At 36.4% G+C, this 11,224-nt stretch overlaps 1 protein-coding gene across 1 annotated transcript; it reads right to left on the minus strand.

Annotated features, from left to right (window-relative positions):
- Positions 1–1,184: 1,184 nt before the first annotated feature.
- Positions 1,185–9,778, minus strand: LOC121876699. The gene is made up of 3 exons (XM_042382044.1): positions 9,542–9,778; positions 2,643–2,758; positions 1,185–1,498 (listed from the first exon to the last, which is right to left on the minus strand). The coding sequence occupies exons 2-3, from the start codon at positions 2,667–2,669 to the stop codon at positions 1,211–1,213; spliced, it is 315 nt and encodes a 104-aa protein (XP_042237978.1). The 5' UTR covers positions 2,670–2,758; positions 9,542–9,778; the 3' UTR covers positions 1,185–1,210.
- Positions 9,779–11,224: the final 1,446 nt, after the last annotated feature.

The raw sequence follows: 11,224 nt of genomic DNA on the forward strand, positions 1-11,224 counted from the left end.
GAAGCTTAGGTAAAGTCTTTTGTTTTCGTCATGTATTTTATCCTATTTTACATTGAAATACGTCACGTTTCCACAAAACTACTATTTATCTCCGAGAATATATTCATTCAGGCGCAGTTTAGGTAAAATAGACGAGTGATGTAATAGTTTTTTAACTGAAAACGATTCGAAAAACACGTACCCTCTAGCCCTGTTCAAAGAGAGGACTGGGAGAAGCTGTTTGGTGCTGCAGACGATGACAAGGAAAATGATTTTGATGGATTTTAATGAAAATATTCAGAAATATGGTATCGTAGTATTTATTCAAGTCAATTAGGATAGAATATTATTGTAATACAAAAGTTTTTGAACTGAAAACCATTCGAAAAGCGATTACGGTAACATCTTTTGAACAAAAGAAAGCGAAAGTCATTGTTTTCATCACGATTTTATCACACTTTCCACTGTAATACGTACGTTCAGCAAAAATATTACATTTCCGTGAATGCATTATATCAAGCACAGTATGAATAGAATACCATTGTAATATAACAATATTTTGAGTCCTACTCTTTCCATTTACAGAGTACTGTACAAGCCCATAAAAATGGCTCCTAAAGTAGATAAACTTCGTTGTGTGAAGAGAAAGAAGAACACATTGAAATTGAGTGACAAACTTGAAATAATTAAGAAACTAGATCGTGGTGTGAGCAATACTGTTCTAATGGAAACATACGACATTGGAAAGTCTACAATTTATGATATATAAAAGGCAAAGAATAAAATTTAGAATTCACAGCTTTTTCATTAAAACTGCTCGTTTTGATAAATGAAGCATGCTATATTTGCAAATGAATAAACTATCAAAATGTACCTGTTCATTTCTTCTTTATTCTTCATTAAATTTGAATTTTAAAAGTACTGCCTGAGAATCCGGAAAATCCGAAAATCCGGACCGACCCAATCCCCAAGCAGTCCGGATTTTTGGACTTCTACTGTATATCAAAGCCCAAACAATAATGAAGCCAGTGATGCATAAATCATTCAAAAAGAAAAATATTGTGGGATAAATTGGTCGCACAAATATGATGACCAGACCTCATGTGAATTGGTCCCATATGACCTTCATTGTGGTCACTTATTGCATGCACGAGAGGGTAAACTTACACTGATGAGAGCTGATATTTAAGGATTAAGCTCTTAGTTTTTTAACAAACAAATTATAACTTTCTTACCATGTGGTGTAGTTATTTGCAGCATAAAATTTGTCCTTCTTCTGGCCAAAAGAAACTTTTGTCTGGGCAGTCATTGCTGATTCCAATTTATCCCCAAACACTGCATAGGCCAAAGACTCTTCCAGGGCAATAGAGATTTCCGTCAGTGAAGTAAAGTTGCCATCAATGTTTGGGTCAGTGGACAAGTTAATATCCCGGTCTGAACTAAGGTAACTCACAGGCCGCCACTGCATGTAACCTCCCTGCTTAGTTGTTCGTGCCAATTTTGTGGTTATCTGGTCCAGCTGTAAAATAATTATACAGTATCTATTAGATTTCCTTTTCTCCCAATTTTGTGTGGCATGGAAGGAGGAGGAGAAGTTTTAGGAGGAGGGGGAGGAGAGGGAGGAGATGGAAATACTTTCTCATATCCTCAACCTGAATGTAAATGACAAACGCAATATAACCTAAGAAATCCAGCACTTTTGGGACTGACAACATGCTGGAATTGTGAATTTTTCACTTTTCCAAATAAGCATTTTTGTGTTGAAATTCATAAGGCAAATTACAGTTCAGTTTAGTGGCGCACAGCTTCTAAGTAGAATTCCCTTACAAAACTCCAAACAATTTTCATAATTACTTAGAAGAAACAATTTACCTTGCCAAAATAATATGCTGAACAGTGAGTATGTAGAAAAAACAAGGTGAAACAGGCAAAATACAATTGACACAGTCTGGTACATAAAGTGAGCATAAACCATCAACTTTGAGACAAAATGAGACAAACCAAACCTAATCTATCTTTATGATCTTACAATACAGTAATCTCCCCGTTAGCAGAATAATTGGTGCCGAGTGGTTTCGGGTTTGAGAGATTTCCGGGTATTGAGGCAAATTTTCTTATTCCTGGAAACAATTGCAAGACTGAAATTTTTCCAGGCACTGGTGATTGTTTCCATTACGGACTGCAGTCAGAGACACAGAGCTGTATTTACTTATGCAGACACTACTGTACATGTACAATGTATTGTAAATAAACAAAATACAGTATACTATTGTATAGAGTAGTAGGTAGTAGGCAGCTATCAAACAGGGAGGTACTACCGCCTGGGAAGATATTGGAAGCATAATGTGTTGTCTAATGGTAATCCCTGCTGCCATATGGCATCACAAAAATTGTGACAAGTCCTATGTTGCTGATCTGACTTTCTGCCTCATTTACACACAATTGCAGGGTCTCAATTGTTTCTCTTACTTTGACAACACAACATACATATACCTTGTACAGGGAACCCTCGATAACTCGGCACATATGGGGTTCTTTCCTTGCCGAGTTATCCCAAATTCCGACTTATCGAGGCACTGCCCCTCTCCTACAAAGAAATAAAATAAATTATCGACCCATATATGTGAACATGTAATTACTAAATGTAAATAAGTAACACTTACCAACACTGCAGGCAAAGAATGAAGCATCTTAGTAGGAGATACAGATGCATGGTAGGTGACACAGAGGTATGGTAGGTGATGCAAGTGGCCAGATATGCAGAGATTTTCCCATATACCTGTATATTTAATGAGAGAAGTAAACATAATGATAAGAGTTAAAAATACTATACTTTACTGTATATTAAATATATACCTGTACTGGCAGTCCTCAATTTTTCAAGATCCAATTTACAAAATTCCCGAGTTAAAAATAAAAAAAAATATTTGCCCCGTATTCCGATTTACATAGAAAAAATCTGGTTACATAATTTTTTTTTTCATATATTTTTTGGAAGCATCAGAAGAAGCCCTGAAGTGCTGGCACAGGCACCTCAGGGCTTCCTATACTAGACCTGGTCAGTTTATAGAAACAATTGAACTAAAAACAACAGAGAGTAGTGTACTATATCAAGTGTGGTTAACTAATGTTTTAGTTATCATGACTCACAACGTCACCTGAAGCAGTGGCAAGATGCTGACTCAAGATATTTTGACAATGGGAACAATGATGTGTTATGTACCTCAGAGTTTGGTCTAATGTCAGTGGAGGAAATAAAATGTTAAATGAATAAGTCTATAATTTCTTCTTCAAATTAAACCTCATCAAAAATAAAATAAAGTGAAAGCGAAACATCTCAAAGTACAGTCTCTCCTCGCCTTACGACGGGGTTCCGTCCCGACGACCAGGTCGTAAGTCGAATTGGTCTTAAATCGAAAAGGGGAGAATAATACATAGAAATTCTAAATTGGGTGTCTCTTTTTCTTCTCAGCACCACGAGAACTCTCACTTTTACAATTGCCAGCCATTTTAAAGGTATTACAAACGAAAATTTTGTCAGTACACAGTGCAATCACTAACGTCGGGACTCGAAAATATGTAACATGAAAAAGATTTTATGCGACCGTGGCCGTCGTATGTCCGGGTTGTCGTAAGTTGAGGAGAGACTGTATATACAGTATACAGTATGCACAGAGCAGTAGAGCTACTGCTGGTGTGTCACTACCAAAGTGAGACCATATGTCTTGGCTGGGCCTCACAGTCTCACACTGCATCACAATCAGTGGTGCAGTTTCTCTCAAGTAGAGTATAAAATTATCACTGAACTATATGCAATTCACTTAATGTGTTTATTACTGGCTTATAATCATTATGTACATAAATTCTTTTTTTTTTAAGCATGTTTTGTTGCACTTTCAGACATTTGGGGATATTTTTTTTTAGGAATGTATCTCAGCTTTTGTAATGGAAGTCTATGGCAAATGGGATCTGATTTATGAAAAATAAATTTCATGAAATCTATTCAGGAGTGGAAACCTTTAGTAAATTGTGGACTGCCTGTACTAAATTCAAAGTAATGTACTGTATACCTATGCAGTATATATATATGCTTTAGTGCCATGTTTGGTATGGGAGTAAAAAATGATACTAATGTAATAATAAATACTGTATAAACAATAATAGGAAAGAAGGAATGCATTTAATATATAATAAGCAAAAACAAATGAACTTAATATAGGAAGACAAAAAAAAGTATTTGGGAGAACGAACCAAACTACTGTGTACAAGAACTGTGTGAACGGAAATATATCTAGTATGGGAAATAATTATAATTTAAATGAAGAACAAATAATAACTAAAGATTCATAAAAATAACTCAAACACTGTTATAAAAAATATATATGCAATTTATTTAAGAGTTTATCCATCAGTGTTTGGTGTCTTCAATAACTCCCTTGCTGGAGCTACTTCAAGTCTGAAAATATTATATACAGGTTACAAATAGTCATGCTAATGCTTATAAAATAAGAAACATTAAGTTGATTATTTGTAAACATCAAGAAAAATTGGTATTAAAAAATCTTCATTAAATATTGAGCTTATTAAGTGAGTCTTAGGTAATGAGAATTATTATTTGTCCATCACATATACTTGATGAGCCAGGGAACAGCCTCTCTCGTGACTATATGCTCGGGATCATCTCTAGTGCTGGACAATGCGTACGGGTAGGATGAGGGTGCCACAATGTATAACACTGATGTAGGCAGATATCAAACGGAAAAAATCAAATCTAAATGCACCCTCTCCTTACCTTTACAAAGTACCTTGAACGCTTGCTAAGATACAAGAAATTTTCAACTTTCAGTAAATGAATATTAAAAGGAAATCATTCAAATAAACATGCTTATATCTTTGGAGGAAAAATACCTGAAATTATAAGGAAAAAATCCTGTTTCAGGGGAAAAAAATCACAAAAAACACAAAACAACACTGGCCATCATTTAATGTACAGGGAATATCAGAGATTAATTGGTTACCAACCTGGAAAATAAATAAAATCCACTAGCTATTGGTGTATGTATACCTGTTGATATACAGTACAAGTAGCACAAAAACCTATCACACCAAAAAAAAAATCAAAGAAATGGATAAACAAACATAACCACACAACTCTCATGAGGGATCAACATCAGCTGGTGCAAGGAAGTCTAAAATATTAGTAATGAACTGAGGAAAGAGCCAGCCTTCTCATTTTCAAGCTACTGGCATCTCAAGTTTACAGTGCTTATAACTATCATTGAAAATCATACACAAGAATAATGTTTAAGTAATGAGACTGGCAATTTCTCTTTACCAAACTTGAATTATTGTGTTTCTGTCTCTTGCTTCCCAGGTAGTGGAGGACCCCTGACTCTCCCTACCATCTAATACTCCTTGAACACCAAATGAGAAGACTGCCACCTAAATATAACTCTAGCCAAAAATAGGACTCCAAGAATAAGTTAATGTAGACATCCACTTCTCATTGTTTACAGATTAATATGGAAACATTAACAGCTGTTGACACATTACATTATTAGAATTGTTATGATGTTCTCCTTCATTAACTACTGACATAAGACTGTGTGCCAATATGACCTTATGGATTACAAGGTACTTTTGAGATGAAGGCAGTCATAATAAAAATGAGAAAATTGCATTGAAGGGAATCAAATTTCACTCAGAAATTATATATATGATCTATGTCAAATTTACCCCAGCCCTTATAGGCCCTAACCTTGGTAGGCTCCAACCCTACCCCAGTAGGCTCAAACCCTAATGCTATTAGGCCACAATGATAATGGGCACCTTAGGAAGTTAGGCTAGGCAAAGGCCCATTTGATCATCAACTATGCATAAGTACAGAAGTCATGAATGTTTTATTTAAGTTAGAGCCAAATCAGTAGATTTCTTTTGCACTGCTGACGGTTCTGGAAGTGGATGTAGTATAAGAACTAAAATGTTTGGAGTAGAATTGATATTTTCCATCTTATTCACAATGTGAGAAAAGGCACAAAATTTCAGTTAGCTCTCAAACACATCCTCAGCCTCCTCTTAGTATTAAATGGTTCCTGGTAAAAACAGAACTACAGTACTTTAATAATAACACTATAGTTGATAAGTATTTTCATCGATGTGACAGAAAGAGATGAAAGCAAGAGAGAAAGGTGGTGCAATGGGACACAAGACACTGGGAGGTACAGTAGCTGCCATTTACTGTTGGGATTTCAGAAGTTGCAAAGATTGGAAGAATGTACAAAGAGAAAGTTGAAATATTAAAGATAAATAAGATAGGAAAATAAAAAGTAGGAGGCAAGGTATTTCTTTATGTTTGGGAAAAGTGACAGCAAGTGAAACAATTAGTGATGAATTCAAACATAGACTAACAGAGCAAAAGGAAGTACTGTAATACATTCAAAGAAAACTTGAGACAGACAGACAGACAGACAAGAGACTTATGTTAAAGGAAGTAACAGTTGGATATAGAGAAATCATGAGTCAACATTAATATAAGAGCATAAAACAATGACTTGTGATGTACAGGTAATTAAAAGAAGCAAATTAGATGGAACAGATATGATGTACTTGATAAACATATTTACTATTTTCAGTTCCTGGCTATCAATTCTCTTTCCTTTTATAACTTCCTTCACTCACCCAGAAAAACAATACTGTACAGAGTATTTGTCACAGTCAGAGGCAAACCCACACTCTCTCTAGCTACCGTATGGATTGGCTACCTGCACTGTGAGTAAGTATTTGAAGAGGCCGAGGATTATGGTGGTCCCTAAGCTAAGTCTTTAAACAAACACAAATAGAACAATCTAGTCCAAAGATCAATTAAGGGTGGAATCATTTTTCTATTACCAGATACAGTGGGGTATGCTATAACGAACGGATCCTACTACGAAGATTCCTATAACGAACGGTTTTACCTATAAAATTGAGAATGCTATAACGAACGCAACTCCTACAACGAACGCGGATGAATACCGGACTATTTCGTCTGGAGCATGAATATTGTTGTACTGCTGCTTCCAGCAAGAGTGTCAGGCGCCATATTGGTTCATTGTGTAGTCAGTGCACCACTGAACTTGTTGAAATTTCGTCGTTTGATGTGGAAATTCGTGTCATTTTTATAACTATTTTGTTATACAAGTGTACAATTGTAACAATGAATCGTCAAAAGCGAGTGAGAAAGCTAATAACCCTTGAAACTATGAAAGAAATTATAAATAAACAGACAAAGTGCCTGTAAGACAGTCACCAAAGAGGGCTAGGAAGGATGACTCCTCTCCTTCCAACTCTTCTCCATAATTCTCTCCTCCCCCCTCCCCCTCTGCCTCCTGTCCTGCATGCTGAACAACACTAAGGTAAGATAAAGTACTGTATTTTTTACAATTTCCACAGAAATTTTTCAGTGTTAAGTGGTTGTATTTGGGGGCCTGGAACGGATTAATCCTATAACGAACGAATGCTATAATGAGTGAGGTTCTAGAACCAATTAGATTCGTTATAGCATACCCCACTGTAAAAGAAAATTTGATTCCTGAAACAAATTGAACAAGCTCAAATGTCAGTTGAATTAGAATCTTGTTAGACATAAAATTGATCTATACTTCACAGACCATTATCCATTTACCCTTTTACAATTTTCATCTTTTTTATTGTGGCTGCTAATACAACCGCATATATAAAGCCAGTTCAGTTTCATCTACATTACACCTCCAACATGCAATGCTACTTGCACCTTATGTTACCGCAGTTACCGTGTCCTGTGGAAAGGCATAGTGAGTAATATCTGGACACACCAAACCTTCATTTATCTCATGTTATCTTTAGGAAAATAATCAATATTATTAACTATTTCAACTCTATGATTAAAAAGACTTTATAACTGCACTAATTTCTTTCAGCTTTCTGAGATTCTTAAGGTCAAATGGAAAGATCATCACTAACTTTTGAAAGGTTGTATTATTAAAGAACTAATCTGTATACAGTTCTACACACTGAACTACACTGGCTGCAAAAAAACTGATACCTGTTAGCCTACCACAAGATTAAACTGATACTGAAACCAAATGTTATTAATACTGTATGGAAAATGCCAAGCCCTATCTACTGTATGTATAAATCCCTATTAAAAAAAAGAATCAGCCTACAGCTCAAGATTTTATCGAGGAGGAAGGGAGATATATTATCGTAATTAGTGAGAGAATACACGTCACTACTCATATCTCTTGTTTATGTTAAAAAATTCCCTTTCTAGTTATGGGTCAAGCTACAGGGTTCAGGGAATTTAACACCAACAATAACAATAAAAAATAATAATAATAAAAAAAATAAATAAAAAACTAAAACTAAAACTAAAACTAAAACTAAAAATAAAAAAAATAAAAAAAATAAAAAAATAAAAATAATAAAAATAATAATAATAATAATAATAATAAAAATAATAATAATAATAATAATAATAATAATAATAATAATTCATAGTAAATAAAATTTATAATAAATAATACAAAATTGAAAATAAAATAAAATAATAATGATAATAATAACAAAACTGTAATAATAATAATAATAATAATAATAATAATAATAATAATAATAATAATAATAATAATAATAATAATAATAAAATTAACAAAGAAATACAAAAATTAAAAAAAATCAAAAGTGAGAAACAATATATGTATGTTGTGTTGTTAATAGTAAGAGAAACAATTAAGACCCTGCAATTGTGTGTAAATGAGGCAGAAAGTCAGATCAGCAAACATCAAAAACCATAGGAAAAATATACTTTCAACTTCGATTTTGTATAGCGGCAACAAGTGAAATTTTACCGATCCTTCGGTATCTTTAAGTAATTTGCGAGGGAGACGTCATAAAAGTGTCTTAAAATTGTCTAAACTACCGGGAAAACACATTGCTCAACTAGAGATCCATATTGTCCGAAACTGCAGTAATTAAAAAATGGCCAATTGACAAGCTACTGTAGCCTGGAGGGAAGGGGGGACTATTGTAGTGGATACCTCCCCTACAAACGCTGTTTGTCGCTGAGTAGCCGACCCCGCGAATGCCCCAGTGTATGCCTCGTGGTCTAGGTCAACCAACGCCGCCATACATCACGGAGGTCAACTATTAAGCCACGCCTACCCCCGCTATTTAAGACCTGACCTCGTGGTGACCGCTCTCTCTTCTTCTAGCTACAGCCGCAGCAAGCAACACCACCTGGCGGCCCTCGCTCCCGCCGGCGAGCATGGCGACCCACAAGCTGGTCCTCCTCTGAGCACCCTCACCAACCAGCTCTCTCTACACTACATCACGCTTGTAACCATGTTGCCTTCCCAGCACCAAGCTGCATTGTACATCCAATACAATATATATATATATATATATATATATATATATATATATATATATATATATATATATATATATATATATATATATACAGTGAGAACATTGTGAGTTTCCTTTCTCCACCCCATCCTGAGTGTGAACCCAAACACCCCATACTACCTGCCATGAAGTTTACCTTTACGAGAGGTGCAGCCGAGGTTTCCTGTGTCTCAGCTTCGTCATCCTTCTCCTTCCTTTAACGTAAGTAATGATTGGATGAAGAGGTCTTCTTATTACTGCACACGTTTCTTGATCGTTGGCTGGCATCAGAATTTAGGGATAGGTAAAGACTGTAGGGTATAAAAAAAAAGAAAAAAAAATCTTCCCAGTGTCAACAAAGCTGCTCCTTGCTGTCCGCTGGTCGTTTAAACTCCTGTGGTTGTTGAAGCGCAGTAATAACATTATAGCATATAACAACAGTAATATTCCTTTGAATTTTATTACATTATTATTAATGTGCTTCAACCACGAAGGTCTTGAAGTGCATAACAAGGTTAGTAATACACAAATCCAACAATTAAAAATTATTAAGACATAGGACTCTCCTTCGAAATGGATTCCTTTAAGCTTAAGATAATAGGTTTTGAATTGGTAATGTATCGGTGCTTGTGTAGCTAGTTAAGAGAGCCAGGAGGAAAAAAGAGAGATGGATGGGTGAAATTAAAAACTAAACAATGTATTAACGTACTGTTTAATGATGAATCTAGGGGTTTTTTAAGCAAGGGTAACATATATTATGATGACAGATGTGAGAGAAATTAATGAAATGGAAGGGAAATATAATGAGAAGACATGAAACAAAAACTTGAAAAAACCTGAGTATCGGTAGATAGAAAAACCCGAGTTGAAGATGATCATTGGAAGGTCACTGGAAGATGATACGGAAGTCATTGGCAGATCATATGAAATTCCTGCCCTGGTGTGTCCTGCCCCATCTTCACGACACTTGGTGCCTCAACCTGTCCTCCACCCACCGCAAGCCGCGCCCACTCCTGTGTCTGAGCTGTCTCCACCAGGGTTATCTGGACCTAAGGACACCACCCCCGGCTACCTGTACCCCACCGACATGTCGACGCACACACCATCACAATTACACTAAAAGGTGTGTCCCTCAATGTTATCAATACCTATGTGCCTCCCTCCACCCCTACTGTACCTGCCCAACCACACCATATCACCTCCACCACCCCCACTGTACTTCGCCACACCTAGTAAATTGGCATCCCTGAGCCTGACCACACTGTTTGTAAACTTTGTGGTCACCCGACTCTCACACCCTCTCTCACTACATCCTCATTTGCCCTATGACCTCCTCCTGCAGGTCCCCAGCCGTTACCAACACTTCTTCCCTCCCTGACCAAGTATCTCTCCTCCTGGTGACAGGCCTGGGGCACTTTACATGATTAGGGACCTGCCACACTTTGCCATAAACAGATAATTGTACCGGGAATTTCCCCCCCACACACTCATCATATTGTCACTTTATGTAACTTGCTGACAAAACCCATGACCCTTCAGGCCTTTACGCCCTTAATGCACGAGTCATAAAGGCAGGCATGAACTCCGCATGCTTCCCAGCTGGGCACTGTAAACGCTTCTGCGCTTCACCTTGCACAGGATGTAATGGGGTGCCCAATAAACTAGCCCCCTCGTGGGCAATCTGTAGAAGTTGCTGATGGGTTGGAATAGTCTCTTGAACGTGCAAAGTCCAAAACGTGTGGGAAAATGGGGTCCTTGAGACGAGGAATAGTTCAAAGGTCACTGGAAGGACACAGGGGATATGAAACACACCTAAGAGAGCTGCTACGTTTATTACAGA

This window comes from Homarus americanus, unplaced genomic scaffold, assembly GCF_018991925.1.
Source record: "Homarus americanus isolate GMGI-L3 unplaced genomic scaffold, GMGI_Hamer_2.0 scaffold60497, whole genome shotgun sequence".
Taxonomy (NCBI): Eukaryota; Metazoa; Arthropoda; class Malacostraca; order Decapoda; family Nephropidae; genus Homarus; species Homarus americanus.

Bases quoted from the DNA above. Each gene is read 5' to 3' on its own strand.
- LOC121876699 (XM_042382044.1), bottom strand. From the start codon at position 2,669: ATGCTTCATTCTTTGCCTGCAGTGTTG. The intron at 1,499-2,642 runs GTAAGTGTTACT...ATTATTTTACAG, and splicing joins ATTCTTTGCCTGCAGTGTTG to CTGGACCAGATAACCACAAA.